Source organism: Diuraphis noxia, unplaced genomic scaffold, assembly GCF_037042655.1.
Source record: "Diuraphis noxia isolate RWA-SAM2 unplaced genomic scaffold, SU_Dnox_SAM2 contig0003, whole genome shotgun sequence".
NCBI lineage: Eukaryota > Metazoa > Arthropoda > Insecta > Hemiptera > Aphididae > Diuraphis > Diuraphis noxia.
In genome coordinates this window covers 60,986,839-61,009,470 of record NW_028301713.1, presented here as the reverse complement: position 1 = coordinate 61,009,470, position 22,632 = coordinate 60,986,839, and the positions used below count along the sequence as shown (strand labels likewise).

The 22,632-nt window shown below is 27.5% G+C and overlaps 1 protein-coding gene across 1 annotated transcript in view; it reads left to right on the top strand.

The window, feature by feature from the left end:
- The window catches only part of LOC107164872 (protein turtle homolog B-like), a 349,438-nt gene that overhangs the window by 203,892 nt on the left and 122,914 nt on the right, over positions 1-22,632 (top strand). The window contains exon 4 of the mRNA XM_015512862.2: positions 15,650-15,760. Coding sequence (XP_015368348.2) covers positions 15,650-15,760 — 111 coding nt within the window. The remainder of the gene's footprint in view (positions 1-15,649; positions 15,761-22,632) is intronic.

Genomic DNA, 22,632 nt, shown 5'->3' with positions numbered 1-22,632 from the left:
CGTTGCAGGATTTTGTTTTTATATTTTTTGTGTGTATGTTTTAACGTGTTTTGTTCTTATGCTAATAATATATTTTTTTAGTGAACCTGATTAAGGCTTGAGATCTATTTGTCTACACCATGCTTAACGAGTTAATAATGTATTGTCGTCTGCGATACGTTTCTCCTATTTCTTCGCGATTATCCCCTATAGGTTGGTTGTTTTTTTTGCTTAGTGCGCTTTTTCATAAAGTGCGTAGGTATATATCGGATATTATGTTTTACTGTTGCTGGATTGCTTGCCGTTTTTTGTTTTTTCTGGTACATTTTGCTGACTCAACAACAATTTTTATAGTGCGTAAAACTAAAAAAAACTAAAATAAAATAATAAATACGTCTTAATGGTGCTTGTATGTAGATAAAACAATAATGATATCATAATAATACATAATATACATACAGTCATAATAGTATTATGTTCAACTTAACTGTATTTAAATTTGTTTGACCGTACTACACGCCATAGTTATACGTTATATTATCAGTTATTTATAATAAAAAAAAAATAACGAAAAAAATGCTATGTTCCTGGGTAATTAATTATTATAATAATTTATAGTAAGCTTATTTGAATTAGATGTTTTTAATTTCCGTTAATATTCATGAACATGTATTGTAAGATGTTTTTTTTAAGTGCAACACACTTTTGCAATTATTTGTTTTACAGTAGGTATAAATAATAATAACAGTTTCACAACCGTTGTATATTTATATATTATTATAATATAACACACGAGAATAAATGTGGCAAATTTTGGTTTATGAATTTATGATTATTCAACAAATATTCAATGTTTAATTTATTTCACAAAACAATAGGTTCTTCACTTAAAGTTTTAATTAAATATTTGATATAACACTAAAACCGTTTACTCCTTTTAAAATAATACATAATTATTTCACTAAAATATGCCTGTAAAGTTGTTTTGGTTTAAGTTTTGTTTGTATCTACTTATTCACGTCTTATTTTTCCTCTCTATGGAAATATATTATCATGCAAATTATTAATAATATGTTCCGTGTTTGAACATTTTTTCCCTTAGGAAAGTTTTTATAGATTAATCAATATAGGAAAATGTTTTATATACTATGAACACTTTTTTTTGTATAAATATTTTATATTATATAGATCTATACAAAGTGACTGTACAATAACTAACATATTTTAATATTTTTTTCATTTATTATTATATACACAATCTGTACCTCATGGGTACAATAAGAGTACCTATTAGCAAAGATAAATAAGATACATGAATAAGCTTGATAAAAGCAGTTACCAAGTAATGACACTTATAAATTGAGGTTATACATTAATTATTTAATTTATTTTTATTTTTATATTATAATATTAATTTAGCATATCTTTACACCAGTTGCGTTTTAAACGCCTTGGAGGATTACCCGGAATAACATTTGCTGAAAGATCTTTAATTAAAGGATTAGAATGAGTTGCAAGCCGATTATGGAATCTTTTATAATAAGTAACTGCTTCTTATTTAACAGTTTTGATTTTCAGGTCTGTTTGAAGGGTATGATTAGAAATATATTATGATATTTAAAAAAAAATGTAATGTTTATGTTACATGCTTGTCTTATTTATTTATATCCGTTAATGGTTTAAATTATGTTAGTCTTTTATGATTTAATAGTTAATTAATTATGAATAAACCTAAACATGTTTCGTAAATAATAAATGGCTTCCAAGAATTTCCACACTTAATATGTTTTTTTTTTTTTTTGTCTAATGGCAATTTATTTTGTTATATTTTCGTTCATTTATAAAATACTTGAATAGGTATCTACTTTTTTTTAAATAATAATAATTTCAGAGATAGGTTATAAATTATTTATATTATATGTCTACCATATGATATGACTATATCTATAATTTTAAGCTGAATCTCACAGGATCACAATACTATCGGTCAGCGTGTTTTTTTACCACAAAGCCGTGGAATTGAATTGTGGTGAAACCTTACTATATAGTGTTAAAATGGTTACCTACCTCTTTTTCTCTTTCTATAGTCTTTATTTTATACAATTCTAACTCTAATATTACCGGGATTCTACAAATTTAAGCCAAATCATAGCTGATTCATGAAATCTACTGATTAAAACATAAAAATATGCTATAATAAAATGTGTATATCTAATTTGATCACAATGTGGTATAATCGTATTTTTTGTCAGTTTATTTATTATTTATTTATTTATTTACTTATTTATGAAAATTTAAACGGGCTAAAGCTTTATATACAAAAACAAAAAAAAAACAAAAATCGTGTTTGTTTACAGAGTAAGTAGCGTAAGTTGTCATCTTATAGTAAGACAATGTAAATTGGTTGATATAGAAATCTAAGTTGTATACATATTACATACAAAAAAAAAAAAAAAAAATCTAATAATATAGCCCATTAATCTCATAATGGGGGCATTTTTAGCATAGTTTGTACGATGGAAGGGCATATAAATTTATAATATTTAGTTTCGTCCTTTAAAATAACAAAAAAATAAAATCAATATAAATTTTTTTTTTTATAACTTAAAACATTTTAAGTCTAACCAATCTATGGCTATCAACAGACCTTACATAAGCTTTGTAGCTTTGCATACATGTAGTAATCTTTTTTTTTTCATGAAATACAACCAAATGTTTCTCATCTCAAAATAGTTTATAGCTTTTTCAAATGACCTTTTTCTATGCCACTTCCCACTAGAATCACTAGAATCACCTCTCTTGACGATATTAAATATTTATAATCAAAAAAACTACTGAAAAAAATCTCTAGCCATGACTTCAGTTATTTATTTGTAAAGAACATATACCTAATAAAACCATTATTTTTGTATCATTCACTCCGAGTGCTTAGAAGCACCACGCAGTTGTTTTAAATTTTTAAATCCAACAAACCACCACAATATTTTCGATCTATAAGTCTTTTTTCAACCAATTCTATAAAATGTTGAAGATAATACTCGATAGAGTCCACCCACTCGCTTTCAGTTAATTACATAAAACACTCGATTATATATCGACAACATAGGGCATTTGATATAATATCGAATTCATTGGAAATACAAATTATGCTTTACACCAGTTTCCTAGAATGTCTTAAAACCCTTTTATTTGATTTAATATGACAGACCATTGTACAAACTTAATTTTTTTAACCGTCTCTTATTTTCTCTTAATTAAATTCTGTCTGTCAGACCACTTCTTTACTGTCCATTTAAACACCATATGCTCAACTACTATAAACTATAATATCTGTATAATTAAAGTAGGTATTTCTCAAGAAAGTGGCATTAAAACACTTAAAGTCTTAAACTTTTCACGCGTTTCAATCAACTTGATAGTGACAAATATTTCTAGGAAATTCACAAAATAAAAATCTTCATAAAAATCTAAAATTTTCTATCCTTAATCAAATTGCTAAATTTAATACAAATTTAAATTAGTATAAAATCCGTTAATAATAGTAAAAAATAAAAAACTATCCTCCATTTTAATCAATGAATAATTCAATTATGTTTCTGATCGGGTAGCTATGAAAAAAAATATTTTGCCATATTACACTATTATTTTATTAAATTTACTAATTTTAAATTATAATATAAATTATAAATACATCAAATAAATAATAATTAAAAATTTTGTGAACTAAATTTATTCCTTTAAGTGAAATATAAATATTACATCATGTTTTACAATATGACCAGTGTGGTAGTATATTATGTTAAGTGTAAAATGTGAGTTTACAAAAACACAAATGAATGTAACGCAAAATCTACTCAAGAACAAAGAAATATTATGGGTGTTAACACTTCTAACACAGCGTTTGGCAACAAAGTTAAAACCTTACATATCCCGATTACACTTGAGTCAATATTAACGATACACTGAGTTAAAATAATATTTCTATAGATAAGTTGTCCGCAACATAGAGTTTGTACTCGCAGGCAATGGCATATTTTTGATGGTTTGAACAATTGAATCAACTATACCTACATAAATCAATTATTCAAGTTCCATATTTATGTGTTTATTACAAATAATCAGAACTTTGTCAGAATTGAAATATTTTTCACGAACAAAATCATTGCAGACCCTAACACATGCGTTGGTCAGCAGTTCAGTTTGGGATTAGTATGTTATAATATGAACTATTCAGTTATAAAATAACTAGCGCAGGCGCATCACACAACTTCATCACGCGTAATTTTCGTAAAAACAAAATATATCATAATATCTTTTGTAAAACCTGGCCCGCAGTTACCATCTCACCTGCACCCTATCAACACGCAAACACGAAATCGAAAATTCAAAGGGCATAATATAATATATGACGTGTGTAATACATCATATATCTTAAATTAATAAGCTAATATATGGGTTTAATTTATTAATCAATGCATACGGAATGTTTAAATTTTTATTTCATTTTTCGATCATTAAGTGATATATTTTAATGTGTATTTAAATTGTATTTGACATGTTGTATTTCAATTTTTAATAACGCTGATACCAACGTATCTTGTGGTTACATGTACTATGTTGTCCATAAGTATACTATAACATATTATAACCTATATCTTTAATTTATTAATTTATTTTAGTTCAGCAAAATCAATATCATTATTTCAATATAATAATCAAATTTCAAAAGTTAAATTATTACAATAATAGTGATAAGAGCTGATACGTATACCAACTGAGCAAGCTCGTTTCTGGTATACGGAGTTCCTATACATATTACCTACTTATATAATATAATAAAATAAAATGTCATGTGTCTTATATAATTGAGAATGATGTATTTTACTTCTCTAAATAAACATTATCTTATAATTACATAACTAAACGATACTAATAGATAATCATTTATATTTACACTTAGATACTTTTTAATAATTGATTTTTACACACATTCTCATCTAGGTCATTTACTATTTTAGTAATTATATTTTTTACATTGGTTGTATTAGACTGATTTTCACATTCATACTTTATTTGACTCTTTGCATCATTTCCTAAATTGTTGAATATAGTTTTGACCATATAATCGGGAGCACTTTTTATACTGGATAATGATATATAAGGTAATTTTATGTTATTACCTGTTCTACTGTCTATTATATCTGTAGTATTAAGTATCTGCAGTTCAATTGTTTTTATATGTGTTTGTTTAATGTATAATTTATACATTGATAGTATGTTAGTATTTTTAAAAATATCTATTGAAGGGTATGTTGGCGGTAACGAGTAGGCTACTTTTATAATAATTTTCTGGGCAATATATACTGATTTTATGTCTGTTCTGCTGGCGCCTCCCCAGAATGTTATACCATATAATAAGAGTGAATTACATAATGCCATATAAATTTGCCGTACCACTGGTTTCTTAAGAAAGCGAATTTTATAAAATAGGAAATTAATCTCCGGATTTTATTTTTGATAAATTTTATATGCTCAGACCATTTCAGCTCCTGATCCATTATGACTCCTAAATATTTAAATTGTCATACCATTTTAAGTGGTTTACAATTACAGATTGTTTTATTTGCGGAATATTGATGTAATATGAAGTTCACTCCAACTGGAAGCTGTGATCGGGTTGTGACTATCGGCATGCATACTGATTTATTTATATTAAGTGATAATAAGTTTTTTTCCATCCAGTTATATACAAGCTGTATGTCAATTTCGACAATTTGTTTAATTCAAACAACTGTCATACAATTCGTAAGATATAGTTATAATTTTTATAAACCTATCTCCTTCGTCAATCCATGTATTTATTTTGTGAATACGCCGTTGTACAATCGTCAGTTCATTTCCAGTAAATAAATGTAATTATATATACATAATATTGTTTAAGTACTTTAATTAAGTACATCTTTCGATTTCAATTATTATTTGCATATTTGATTTCGTAGATTAATCAATTTCGATAAAACTAATTGATTATCTTTTAAAAGCTTGTAGTCTTTTTTTTTGTTTCTTAAAAATGTTTGCTCTTCAGGCAGCATATCAATACAGGCAAATGTTGACAAGTTTTCAGATTAAATGAGCTTTACTGTCGATGGAAAAACCTAAAGTATCTCTAAAAAGGCTAAGAGTTTGAAGAACAAAAAAGTAAGACTTCAATTCTTCACATTCAAATGTGCTGATTTGAAAACTCGGGACATTCTGTATTTATTCATATATATACGCAGTTACCTACGGTAATATGTTACTCTCGTGTTTCTGTAATCAAACTATCATATATTTAGATTATTACAAGGATGATCGATCTAATGTCTTGAATAATATTACTTGTTAACAATTAATATTATTAGGTATTAACTATTAGTTTTGTATTATAAAATATTGGACAGCAAATCTTCCAATTTTTTTTCTATTATAATTATAATGTTATTATACAAGGTGATTTTTTGAGCATGTGTACTTACTTTTTCCTTTATAGTACTACTTTTATTGAAATTTTGATTTTTAGAATTTGTACATTCTTATACCTGAAAACCATGTTTTCAAAAATCTGAATATTTTGTGCTACTTAAGAAGTGTTTTGTGGAAATACAAAATTAATGTTTGATGAATCTCTTGAAAATTTTGATGAACCGGAATCTAATGAGTTGTATTTATTTTAATAAGTTGTTTTAAATAATCTGTAAAACTGATTTAAAAAAAATATACTTTACAGGTGACTATAAGATATTTAATATATTATACCATATATATATATATATATATGTTTTCGTTTGATAGGCACTGTTGTTTATTGATTGATTTAAACGATTAAGACTTAAAACAATAATATATTATGATATTTATAGGTGGAATTTCTTTAAATTGCAGTAACTGTATTATAAAATGTTGTAAAGGGGGTGTTTTGAAACTCAGAGGCCCTGATTTCACAAATTTCCATTTCTCGATCACCCCACGTCCATACAGTATTTGTATATAGGTATATTGCACAGCAACAACATGTTTGGGTCAAAGAAACTTTGAGGTACGCTTCATCCGAATGTATTTATAATAATTATTATGTTCTGCGATAAACTTATTATCCAGCCGAAGGCCGTGAGCTAAATCGAAATTGAGTAATAACGTGTGGCTTATTCTGTGGTACAAACTGATATAACTGAACAAGAACACACACTGGCTAGCCGTAGAAAAAATTGTTTTTATTTTAGAAATAATTTAGCGAAATTTGGTTTCGTTGTCATAGGGGTCATATTACGATAGATATTTAAAAAAATAATAGGTTTGCATGGACCATGATATTATGTAGTTGTTGTGTATAATAGAAAAATATTAATATTTTCATTATAAATACCTATGAAATCAAAATATATATTAGATATTATCATTTAATTAAAAATAAATAAATCATGAATATGCTAATACCTTTAAATTATTTTCGATGAAAAATAAATACCTAAGGTTTTACTTTATGTTTTACTTCTTTGTGCTTATTCTTTCTCTCTCTCTCTCTCTCTCTATATATATATATATATATAATATATATATATATATATATCACTAATCTATCTTAATATAGCTCAACTTATTTTCTCGATAATGTTTTGATAAGGTATTGATATATTTAAGAATTTGGATGAACAATATAAGATCTGCGTATGTGATGAATTGAGTACCTACGAGAAACGTCAATTCTATCCTATTTTTGATTCATATAATGTCTAAGACACACTGTTTTTTTAGGTTAAGTGAGGTATAAGGTTAGGTTTGTATCTTGATCTATAAATGCATAACATTTTGGCACTACGTCTGATACCAAACGGCTCCCGTCCATTGTTTACTTATTCCAAATGACTTCCATAAAAAAAAAATTACGAACAGGTAAATTCTCAAATGGTTCCCGTCAAACATAAATGTATAAACAGGTATAATAATAATTTTGTTCTATAATAATTATTGAACGTATACACGCCTATCTTCCAAAACAATCTATGTAATAACTGTGCGATGTTTTTACGCTCCTCGTAATGGTATTGTTATGTAGTATATACAGTCCCTGTGTATCATATTTTAAAATTTAAAATTTATAAAACGGAATACTGAAAATATAGGATATATTGATAATATTGAAAAATCAATATACAACCTGAAACGAAAATTAAAGGTCGAAGGTCATTTTACGACACCAAAATCGAAAAAAAAAACAAAAGCTGGTCGAAAAAATCATTTACGAGTTTTCGTCAAATAAAATAGCATGTATGGACTATATAAAAAAATTGAGCTCAGCAAGTTTTCCAGATATATATTTATTTTTTTTGTATTTTTATATATACAAACATTTTTTACATTTTTTGAAATATTTTTTTTACGTTAAAAATTAAAAATTAAATATTATACTGTAAACTTTTTTATATAATTTTAATAATTTACTTAGTGTACCCTAAGACATTTTTAATCACACCTCTTTTAAGACAATCCTATGTTTGTTTAAGGGGGAAAGAATTTGTGTTTTAAAAAAATCAAAGCCGGTTAGAAATTTATCTGTTCGTTAGACCTTTTTGACGGGATCTGTTTGGAAATTGACCTTTTGTAGAACAGGAGCCGAATGGGCTACCATCAGATATACATAAAATCAAAGGGAATATATTTTGTTTACTTAATATTTATTAATATTAAATTATTTAGTAGTTTGAGTGATTAAAATATTCATAGAATAGTAGACCCTATAGTTAAATAAATAATTTAAAATTAAATGGTGTATTAATAAATAACAAATGTTTTTAGTTTAATACAATGTAGATTTTTCAGGTATATAAATTATATATCTATCTTTGCATTGTCATTCATAGTCATTTTTTATATTAAATGTAAGAATAAATGCATTGATAAAATTTTGAATATTATTATATTATTAAACTATAACAAAATATTTTATATTTGAATGTATATAATTGTCATTTTAAAAATGTTGGATTTTAAATGAGTGTATTATATCAATTTTATTCTCTTCAAACCATACAAGAACCATACATGTATGGTGATGTACAAACCATACATATTATATATATATATATAATTTTATTGTATTCTATTCAAAATACTAGTGTACTAGTATAATTATAAATTCTTAAAAAACTGTAGTAATACTTTTGAAATCATAAGATATATCTTGTAATAATAAACAGACAGAACTATTAAGTACAAAATAAAAATAATATATATATAATTATATACAGACGTGTTTGTGTTTTGACAAAATTATATGTTTAAAAATTAAGACAAAATAATATAGTACTCCGTAGACACTGAACATATCAATAATATTTTACTAAGCATAAAAAAAAAAATTATTTTTTCTAATATTAGTAAGATAATCTTAATTTTAACTAAAATTAATATACGATAATACATGTTCATGTCTCCTAATTGACGATGAATGTAGTCTTGTATGTGGTGAACAGTAATATGCTGCCACCCGAGACGATGCTATATACCTAATCACACCCTGATTGCAGGAGCTTAAAGGACGTTATTACGACAGACATGGACGATAAAAGTTATTAATTGGATACTTTGAGATATAGATTCGTCGCAAGTCTTACTTAACTAATAGTGCTTTGGAATGACTTTTTAAAATATATAGGTAGGTTACAAATAACGCGTATATAATAAATTGGAGTTATCTCATTATAACGTCAATAAAGTATAATAATAATATAACCATGGTATATTCCCTATACTATGCGATGCCAGTTTTCGGGATTTCGTTTTTATTATTTTTGTTTTTAGTGGATTTCTCTATGGCAACCAGCCCACAGCCGAGCCAGTCATGCGAATTTTACACGTTGACATCATAATATTATATCATTTTCACATTTATATGGTTCTATAGTATTGTAGTTGTACTCGGACATTGCAGTGCCGCGGTGATGGAAGTCTTGTTGACGTCATCGAAATGCGTCTCTGGCATGTGTGTGTTATATTTGATTCATATGCCGTATTAAAATTGAAAAAAATACATGTTTTAATACATTATTATAAAGTATAAACTACCAGAAATCGATTCAATGTTTTTAACCAAATCGTAATACGGTAACTGGTAGATTAAAAACAAAGAAAACACATTAAAATTACAATAAATCAATGCCATATATTAACATAGTTATTATTTAAACTACACATTGTTCAATCTAGAGTGAAGATCATTAATAATTAAGAAAATAGAAAGCACAATTTAGTGTCATAGATGTATATAACCATGATAATGTATAAATTATTTTATAATTATTAATAATATCTAAATTACACATTTAATTTAGTATAAAAATATGTGTAAATTAAAACCATTGGACGTTTTACACTTATCTCTTATCACCTTCCTGTTATATAAATAAAATTCTATACCTATAATATATTGTCTATGTTAATTTTGTGATAAACTGTGATCATTTAAGAAGTAATTATCGGGGTGTAGTTTTTTAGTAATTACTACGTTGATCCATCAAAAATGTTTAAAGTAAAATCAGCTTAGTCCATTATTAATGTATCTATATAATAAAAAATATACATGAAGAAACTTCTGTGGAAGAAGGTAAGCTAATGAATTATGATAACCTCTAAGTGTAGTCTTTATACAAGTTTCAAAATATGAAAACGTTGACAACAAATAAAATAAAAATTTTAAAAATTAACATTTTGGGATAAGGTAGTTACTGTGATTTTTTTAAACTCAGCGAGATATATGTATCATATTTTGCTACAGAAAACAAATTTAATTTCTCAGATGATGGTTCATATTATAATGGTAACGTAGTTTGTGCTTATAATGTCGTGAGTGCAACTTGGTGTTAAAAAGGAGGAGTTGTGTCGAGGACTCATTGAATTTGTGAACTTTAGACCAATACAAATATCCATCAAGACAAACACCTATATTAGCCAATGTTAATAAAATTTTATTATATTTTCGATTACAAGTAAACAAATAAGTTAGTATTATTGTTTTTGTTAAAAAAAAATTATTTTACTTATTATTATTTCAGTTACAATTTCTTTTAAAACGCTGTTTGTAAACTATGGTCAGGAACCAGAATTACTGAATCACAAAATTGATTCGCTAAATTATTGTATAATATAGGCACATAAACAGACTATTAACAGTTTTAAAAATTAATAAATGCATGTTTTCTCATAGTAATGCAGTTTATAATTTAGTGAGTTCACACTTTCATTGTTAAATTATAGAATAATAAGATAGTTAATAAGTATTTTAATAACTTAGTTTCGTAGTACAAATTACAAAGCTAATATTTTATCGTTTTAATATCACAACGATAATAGGTGACATTTTTGGTTCAGCGTGACTTTTTTACGTGTTGTACATGGCCTGCAACATGCAGCATTTACATATTATTACTATTGGCAATAGTGAACAATCTAAGTGGGAGATATCCAAATAACATAGTAGAAATTTGTTTTGCATATTTTTGACATTTATTATATATTATGAGAATTTAGGTCTAAGTATCGATTCAAAGCATATAAATATGATTTTACTTTTACTAGGATAAAAATAATGGTAGCCATGAAAAATATATTAATTACATAGAAATGTATTAACAATTAACTTATTTAGTTATTTTTTAAAATTTATTTCAATTTATACTACAATTATAAAATAAATAAATAAGATGGCACAAATTCACAAATACTTACTTAGCACGATATGAATTATTGCGTTTTTGTATGCATATAATTTATAGGTGATAAAGTAATTATTAATATTATATATATATATATATATATATATATTTTTTTTTTACCATAAAAAGTGAAACTTATTTTATAAATCTGTTGAAACAATTATTTTCCATATTCAGTGTTTAATTTTAAAACGTGACATTCCATGGGTTTATTGCAATGTTACATAATATTAAGCACAAATACGTAAATATATATTTTTAAAATTCACAACAAAGTATCTTCGCTGGTTAGTTCTTCCCTCTAGATTTTCAAGACTTAACTTAAAAATACCATCCATTATGTTTATTGAAACTTTTTTTTTATAGATCGTATATATTCTAGATTAAAAAAAAAATATGTATATATATATATTACTGGTACTTTTCCAAACACCGATTATATAGGTACCTTTCCCGTGTAATTAAAAATATTAAACCATAACCCATGGGATGACTTACTGTAAACTTGTCGGAACGACGAAGTGTGATGGAAGAAAGAAACGATTTCTTATGACGCACCGGAAAAGTAATTGAATATTCCTTCGTTCTTGGCGGTAGAAAATAACTGAGGAATTTTGCTGTAATGCTATATATACTTGAATGCTGCTGTGGGTAAAAACTCTAGTCTCCCGAATATCTCACTCTCTGACAAAATATTTTTCAATTAGACAAATGAGAAAAAACAGTACACTGGCATTCAAACAATCCCTGTAGGATTTTTTTTGTGATTATTTTTTTTTCTATTGACGGACTGGTTAAATATAATTGTATTGAAATTTTATAGTGAGGCTATATATTAATAATAGTATTCGTGTGAATGAAAAAAAAAATGAAATTCTGAGTAATCCATGGGGCACTTTTTACTTATCAGAACAAGTATTCATTTTAAAAATTCTATTTTTTTTTTTATTATTATTGTTATTCATGAGATTTTTCAACAAAATAAAAATCGTGATACATATTCGCACATTTTATACTTTTTACAGGGAAGGGTTGTGTGTTAAATATTAATTCTATACTATAATTGACAGTGATGGGAATTTTAACCTGTTTTTTTTTTTAAATTTGTTATTTGTATGATGATATTATAATTATTTATTAATGCATATAAATATGTTATACGTATTTAGCTGTTATAATATACACATTGTTATTGTATATTTACTATTTAGTATTATAACGTATCAATTATAGTACAATACTAAAAAAAATATTTTTACCTTCATCATTATTATAGTCTTTAGAATATCAAACTACTAATTTTATTTTATATAGCACTGAAGGATAAAAGTAAATTAAGTTGTAAAATGTCAATCAATCGGTAAACTACTTTATAGAGTGCTCATCCAAGTTGATTTGTTTTAGAAAATATCCTCATGTTAAAGTAATATTATGTAGATTACCTATTTGACTCCTAATAAATATTGTACGTTACCGAAAACAAAAATGTTCTGGAAACCTAACCCGACCATACTGCTGGCCAAGAAACGCCAGCGTACTTACTATTTTAGTATTATCTCTTAGCAATTAGCATATAATATTAACCGGTGACGCAGGGTTGAAAATTACGGAGAGTACCTAGGTAGGTATTGAAATACTAATACGCCAGCTGAAGACAAGATTGGTCGCTGTATTTATTTCCAATACTAGTATAGTTATTCCACTGCTTCGATATTTACGTCCTGACTTAATATTATTACATACGTAATAATATTTAATCGTCTGAAATGCGTATTAACGTACTAATAATTGAGTACCACACTCACTCAATACATAATTTTAAGGACAACATTGCTATGCACACTAATCGTTTGAAATGTATACAGTTAAATATACACTGTGCACTAATGCATTCGTATAAAATATGCACTAATCTCAGATAATGTTAATAAGCTACTGAATATATTACTATGGTTGCACGCATATAATACCTTAGTTTCAAGATGAATTCGGTAGATAACAGTGCCATTTGTCATAGAAATTGTCGTCATATAATAATAATGTAATATAGTGTTGTGTGTTATATATTTTACTTAGACTAAGACTACAGACAATTACTTGAAACATACTCCACGCCATTAATTATGATAAGTAGATACGTTTGTCATGATATTGTGTTCCTCTAGAATGATTTAATCTCCTCGCTTGAATAAGTGCGCACAATCGTTTTGATTTTGATTTTTAGTATTTGTATAGCGAGTATAATTATTATGAAAATGATAATATCGTCTACAGCGTTCGTCCATCGCTCTTTTTTGTACAACAGAGTTGTCAACCGAGTATCCAAAAAGCCATCCACCTCATCATATAGTTATTATAGTTTCATTCAAGTTAGTGACAGTTATGATAATTTTCCACAGTTGCATGCATTTAATTTTCTGTGAACGGTAAAAACATGTTTTTTTTTTACGAAAAACGAATGATTGCAACATATATAATAAAAAATACAGCGGTCAATCGATTGTCTATACTGAAACATGAATGTAATCAATTTTTGAAATTCATTATAGGTACTTCATATAGCGTCTTAAATATCAGTTTAATTTTTAAATTCCTTTGTACATATTAGAACAATAGAACGGCGTACTATTGATATCTTTTATTTTATATCGCACTGCAGTCCTGCAGCGAATGTCGAAATGTAACTATCCGGATGCGGGCGCGAGGATTCGACCTTAAACGTTTTCTGTGTTCTAATTACAATAGGTCGAAAACGACCAAAACACTGGACCGTGTATACACGCCGAGGGTTGCGTAAGTATATATATTCGGACAGCTGTGAATACTATAGAAAAGTCGTTGTTGACGATTGGGCAAGCTTCCTAACGGTCGGTGCGGGTGGGTGAAGAGGCATCGACAAATTGCGTCGTAGAGAACGTGTTATTGTTAACCAACTATGGAGACGGCCAAGTCCATTTGTAATTTTTCCCGCCGGAAGAGCTTCAGCCACGCACTACAAATGACCGGTGCAAATTGTTCCGCTGAAAGGAAAATATATATTATATGTATATAAATCGTGTACACGCCGTTTTCCCGGGACGTCCGATGCAGGGTCGGCACTATACCACCGCTGCCAGTTGATTAGGTTCATTGGTCCACGATCGCGCAACAATGATTTTCCATCTGAATGGTATACGAATGTTGTTAAGTATATATGTATAATATATATATATATATGAAGAGAGAGATAGAGAGAAATAACGGCTCCAGAACATTGTTCGGAACGTGGTAAATACCACGGTTGTGGTTGTTGGTGATATATATATATAATATAATAGGTATATATGGTTATAAAAGGTATAGTGGCATTCATCGTCGTGGTCGTGGTCGTCGTCATCGTTGCTGAGATAATGGTGGGGAAGTACAAAGATGAGGTTGATAGCGTAATGGTATAGTGTTGGTAGCGGTGGTAGCGGGGTAGTTAGCTTTGTGGAAATAATATATATATAATAGCTCCGGTCCAAGATACGGCCGGAAAGGGAAGCCGTGCGGACATACAATAGTCGAACAATTGTCGTGTCTACGGCGGTTTCCCCAATCCTCCCTACACAACCATCGTACCGTTCGTCTACTAGCTTCATTGGTCGTGCACTACCACCCTGCCAACTATTACTGACACTTGGGTTTACCGCATCGATTTCCGTCGGTTTTTGGCGTTGTCGGATGATGATAATAGGAGAGATACGTGCAAATTAATATTTACGACTGACCGCGTCATCATTCGCCGCTTACACGTGTCGTTGTAATGTATATCGTCATCCCAAAATAATAATTACACTATATTATAATATAGGTGCACGCATAATAATAATAATAATAATACATTTATTAATGACTTCGCCATCTAATAATTGATTAATGGTTTTTGTGTTGTTTTGTTTCAGTGCCGCCAGAACATCCGGTGGTGTTTGACAGGTTGGGAAGGCAGTTGAACATGACAGTCGGTCCACTCGACGAGGGTGATGGCATTGCACTCATTTGTCGAGTTATCGGCGGTAAGTGATTTTATTACCCAAAAACAGTAAAACGTCGTGCATGGTAGTTAGAATCATATTACAATATTATTACCATGCAGGTTTAATAATAGATTAATAGTAATATACTGCATGCGTGTCAACAATAATAGTCAGTCACAGTCACATTATTGTCACCTAAAAACGATATCATGATTGTAATACTATATATAAACATAATAATATTCACTGTTCGGTAAAAATCAATGTATAGTGTATACGCCATTATAATAGGGCAGTTTGGAATTTTAGATATTATACAGTTAGCTGTGTTGTTACCCTTATTTTTGATTTCACTACAATAAATACGCAGAGAGAAGAACAATAATAATTGGATAGAACTTCGCCCTTGCTGTATACGAGAAAAAGTTAAAAAATATTTCATCGCCGATGATGCAACTGTCGTATTGTTTGCTTTTCCTTCTATCTATCTTAAACTTATGGTGTATAGAATAAACATATTTCTAGTGAACTTGAAAATATATTTGAACTCTGGTTTTGTAAATGAGGTACAGATCTACTAAACTATTATTTTGTTTACACTTAAAGATTGATTAAATTTAATATATAGCTATCGCTATAAATTATGAAGGATTTGAAAAAAAATTTGTTTATAAAAGTGTAAATGTATAATGAACATTGAGCTGATTTTCTGCATATATTGACATTTTAAAGTTACAGTTTTTAAAATTAATGACATTTTTTAGTGTCGCCTGATTTGTATTTAAATATGATATTTACATATATAATGTATAGTGTATACACCGTACTTAATTAAAAAAAAACTAGAAATACTACCCGAATTATTTGCGTTTTTCAATTATATTTCGATAACTACTAAATTTATTAGTTTCAGTTATTGTATTGTCCAATATACATTAAAAAATATTCAGCACATTATTATTACCAAAGTATAGTAAAATCAAAACTTATCATTGTTTCTACCCATTTGCTTACCTTACCTTCATTGTGCCTTTGGCCAAACGACATTTTCACTCTCCATATAATCACCAACTTTCACATATCCGCAACAGCTATTTTTCTCAATCGTTATTCATAAATATTGTAGTAAAAATTGTATTTACGTACAAGATTCAAATACCAAAATTTTCATAATTTTTCAATGATATATTATATGTGGATATCGTTGGTAGGTTTTATTCCCATAACATTTCTACATCCTTGGCTATTTACCATATTGTCACCAACATATTATATATGACTACTGCAGGGTTTCTATAGTTTCTGTCATATATATCATTAAATTGCATCTATAATTGTTTATGCCTACGAACATGGTCATGTGAAATTCATGGTGGGTAGTGAATTATACGACTCTTAATGCAACTATCTATGTATTCAAACTTAAAGCCATTCGCCAACAATTAGGAACTTATTGAAGTTATTAACCTAACAACTATATCTATAGTTGGTATACCTACGGTTATATGCTCAATTACCTACTATATATATTCAATGAATAATTGACGCTATAAATACTCACTGCACTAATAAACTAATTATATAACTCACTAGCTTTATTCGTTTGTTGTATTATAGCTTCCGATAAATAGAAATATTGATGTTGAATGCTAGGTGTTATATTTACTAAATGCGTTGCCTCTTACGACCTATATATAATTTGATATTGGATTTTTTAGAATTAAAAATACCATTTTTAGGATGGTAAATCGATTTGGTTATTATTTGCATATTTTATATTAAATAGTTTGGGAATAACTGGTAATATGTATTTATAAATCATCTCCTACATATCATTAAATGATCACAATAAGGGCATTCAATTGAAATAATATTGAAATATTAATATTAATATCGGGAAAATGTGATTTGAAAATATGGATAAGCTTATTATTTACAATAAAACTTGTGTTTTTCGATTATATGAATGACTCATTCACCAATTTTTAATTGTATTTGAAGAATGAACGTACATAATGTATATAATACAGTTCAACGTCAGATTTTGTACTTACTATTTGACCTTAACAAACGATTTTTTTCTCATATATAGAATCAATAATCTGATAAGAAAAAAATTATATTTATTACACAATGTTTAAGAAAATGACTATCGGTATTCGTCAATTAACTTTTGGTTTTGGATAGTTTATATATTTTCAATAAAATGATTAATGTACCTATATTTAAATTTTGATCGATTGAAAATACATTTTTACAAGCAAAATCAATCTCAAATGAAGTTAATCTAAATAAAAAAACAATAATGACCATCAATCACCGTACATATTGCATCCACCGTGAAACAATTGCCATTTATTAATTTTTTTCTTAATATTATATTACTATTGTCAAAATATAGATCATATAAATGATATTACCTTATTATTTATTGAAAAAATAAATTATTTAATACCTTCAAAATATAAACTATAAACATTAAAAAAGTTTCTTTATAATATAATATGTTTTTTTAATATATATTTTTTTTTTAACCTAATACAGTAATAAATATTATGATTATAGCTATGAATATTATATAATATAATTTTCACATTATTCAGAGAAGTACAATATACATATTACGTAATAATATATAGATTTTGGGTGTATAATGTATATATATTATATATGAATTTATTATAGTGAAATAATATAAATTAAACACTATTACGATATTCACGTGGACACGTTATATATTTACACTTATTATTTTGTATGGTATTATTGTTTCAGATTGTTTCAGAGCAATCAACTAATTTTAATTGTATTGAGGTTGTTATTGATTCACAAATATATATATGTATATACATAATATATAATGACTCAGATATTCCATATTTTGCTGGAATTCAACGGTGCAGGTAGGGGGTGGTATAATTGCTTAGGTTAGTGGATATTATGTTTTATTTTTTTTTTTTATACTATTTCGTATTAGATTTTGTTATACGAAAAGTTTGGGACCTCCAACCGTCTAAGTGATCGATTAGACGCATACCGTATACGTAGGTTTATTTTTAGTCTTTTTTTATTTCTGGTACGCAGACGTTTACCGTGAGATTAATGTAATGTGAAAACCCGGTGTAAAGTTTGTTGTGATCTTTTGTAATGAAAAATCAAGAGCTCGTGTGTGCCCTTTTACTATATGTTGTCGCTTCGTGAAAATAAAAAGTAAATGCAATTAGGATAAACCGATACTCGGCTTTTTATTTTTTATTCTTTTTTATTTTTCCTTTTTTTTTATTGTTGTTTACTGTATATTGTAGACTTCGGTTTCTACATTTGAGATATTTTAAATTGTTTTAAAGTCAATATGTCTCCGTATCACCATCAAAGGTTTGAAGTTTGTTTTAAATATTTTTAAAAAATATATATAAATCAATAGACTCAGTTTATCACCTTAAATTTCACTCAAATATCTCTCAAGACAGTCTCAACCAAAACACTCCTGGACAAACTGGAATATTGCCTAAACCAGACTTGGCCTAGAGACACACTTGTGTAAATTAAATTGATTCAATTAGGGTATCTCAACTGTGAGATTTCATACTTAATTATATTAATTTTATTACCATTAATACCTTTGTCCATTGAAGATCTTAATGCATTTACTTATTGAATTTATACGATGATGATAATATTCATAAAGAATGCTACTACTTGAAATTTCTCATAAATATAAACTATACAATTATAGTATTATTATGTGTGGTAACACTGGAATAGTAGACACACAGATGTTATATTGTTTTGTAACGGACTAGTAATAAACTAATAAGTCGATATTGAGATCATGTTGTTTTCTAAGCAGTAAGATTCGATATAATTAATAAAGGTTTAATTAAATTAATATTAATGTTTTATGATTTTAATATATTTAAGTATTAAAACACCACATGGTGCAGTCGGTTTATGTTATTATGAATTGATAAATCGTTCGGATCAATTGGGTAATAATAGATAATTTAAGACCACCAAATGAACTAAAAATCCACGAGGCGCATGTAGAATGGCCAAAGTGGAAGAAGAATTTCAATATCTAAAAGTAGCTGCCGGTATATCAAAAAAGAAAAAGGACGAACAATTAGCCATCTTCTTACATATAATTGGGGAGGATGCTAGAGATGTGTTTGATACATTCGAGTTTTTAACCTGTTGTTGTAACAATGTATTATAAGGAGCCTTGTATTCAATTTTGAAGCTTTTTCACAAAAATAATAAAATTGTACAGTCATTTAAAAAAAGTGAAGAAATAAGACTCAAGTCTTTGGTTAGCTACAAAAAGAATACTTAATCAACGCAATTTAATACCCCCATTAAAAAACGGAATAGCCAAATATGACACAAACTCAGAAAATTCCGAAGCCTTTGCAGATTATTTCGATTCATGCTTCACCATGGAAGATGACATCCATTATTAAAACGAATACACCGAAATAATATCGAACAAAACTAACCATGAGTACAACACCACTATCACTCCAACATCCCCAAGGAAATAAATCAATTATAACAAAAATTAGCAAGCAAAAAAAGTCCTGGTCACAACCTAATAACAAATAAAATCTTTAAAAAACTAACATCAAAAATATAAGCGTATTTAGCTACTTTTCCCCCTACATGGAAACATGTTATAATCCCCATTCATAAACCTGGAAACCAGACCAACTCTCCCACAAGTTACAGGCCAATCAGCCTATTACTGACCCTATCTAAACTGTATGAAAGGATTCTACTGAATAGGATGAAACCCTATTTACACATAATCCTAAAACACCAATTCGGATTCAAAACACAACAATCCATATGTCATCAGATCCAACGTATATCTAAAATAATCGTACAAGGCTTGGAAAACAAACAATACACCACAGTAGTTTTTCTTGATTTAACACAGGCTTTTGATAAGGTATGGCACCATGGGCTTGAAATAAAACTGAAAGCACTCAATCTCTCTATTTACCTAGATAGAACATTCTAAGTGAGAATAGATTCCGTCTTATCTCCACAACCCAACATCAAATCAGGAGTCCCACAAGGATCAGTATTGGGACCAACGCTCTTCAATATTTACTGTCATGACATCCCCAATCCCCCTAATTCTCAACTGGCAATGTTTGCGGACGATACGACAATCCTCACACAAGATTGCGCATTAGACTTATCAATCGAAAAACTACAATCTTCATTAAATGAAATCACCTCCTGTTTCAAAAAAATAGAAGCTGAACCTAAACCCAACTAAAAGCGTGGCTAAAATGTTCACCTTAAAAAGATACAACGATCTAAGAAACATTAATATAAACAATCAGCTTATTCAATGGAATAGAAAAGATGATTCGGTCAAATATATTGGTGATTTTTTGATAAATTCCTAAGGATATGCCTCAAAGCACCATGGTTTATGAGAAATCGTTAAATCCATAATGACACAGGAATACCTCTGATAAACACATTAATAAAACCCAATTTAAAAACTTGGACAGTGCTTGACATTTCAATCTAGGTAGGAAAAAACCCTCAACAGACGTCTGCGGCCACGACTACCCCAGGACATTCTACTAACAGACAAAGAAGACTCACCATCAGAAAATGAAGATTACTATTAATATAATATACAAGACCTCATAACATTATTTCTATTTTTATTTGTATACATATATACTAGCACTAATAACCTATGCAATTAATTTCAAAATTCCACCACAAATTGTAAAAACAATAAATAGTTGTAATAGCACAATATGCGCTGAAACATTTTATAATTAACTAAATAAAAACAAAAATTTAAAATTTAAATATTTTGGTATAGATAAATGTGTATTTATATAACAACCAGAAATAGATGCTTTTACCTTACAAAATATTTTTAGATTATAATTTGTAGTTTAGGGTTTTATTTAACAACTAAAATGATAATAGCTACTTATATATTATAATCTCAATATTTCATTAGTTGTATATTATATCTATATTTTATATTCTTTGGAATTATTAATGCCATTATTTTTTACCGATTAAACAAATTTGGTTGGTAAATTATTATCATCATGGTAATTTCAAATAACTGTAAATTATTTAATTACTTTAATTGTGCAATACTTAAGAGACTCCCACCGGTCTTAAATGGCAATTCTCTTAAAGGATATATTAAATGTCCCTAAGATTTTCTCAAGGAATCGTGTACTATAATAAAGGAATAAGATAACAATATCGTGTTAGATAAGTATATCGTTTACATCAACATAATATACTGTAATAAATCTTTTTTAATTCCGACAATTATATGCTGGCGCAACTCAAGGATAATAATTTTAAGTTATACATAATCTTTAGATAGCGTCTTTCGGAGAATTCAATTGAAAAACAAATTTTAGAACCTATAGATTTTAATCAAATTATCATTAATTTAACCAACAAGTATCCATCTTATAAATTATCAATTTATGATTTATTATAAAATACTTGTTTATTCTATATGAAGACTAATTTTTTATGTTATTATATGCAACACATTTTAAATCTTATTAAATTGATCCAAAAAATTTTCATACATTACGAAACAATAAAAAAAATATTAAAATAAAAATGTCACTATTAAAATTATAGTAAGATAATATAATATGACTGATATGAGTTGTATGCCAACTTAAGTGTATAATTTATGATTTGAATATTTTGATGACTTTGGTGTAGACGGTTATTGTGAGTAAAGGACATATTAGGTGTAAAAATATGTGCAGTTGTTTTTATATTTAAGTTAATTTCGTAGCTTCATTGCTACGCAGTGTGATTCTTATAAAGAACACAAATGAAAGTCGTAATAAATATTTCACATCAGCTTAAAATATTTTGTCTGTATGTAAATTAAT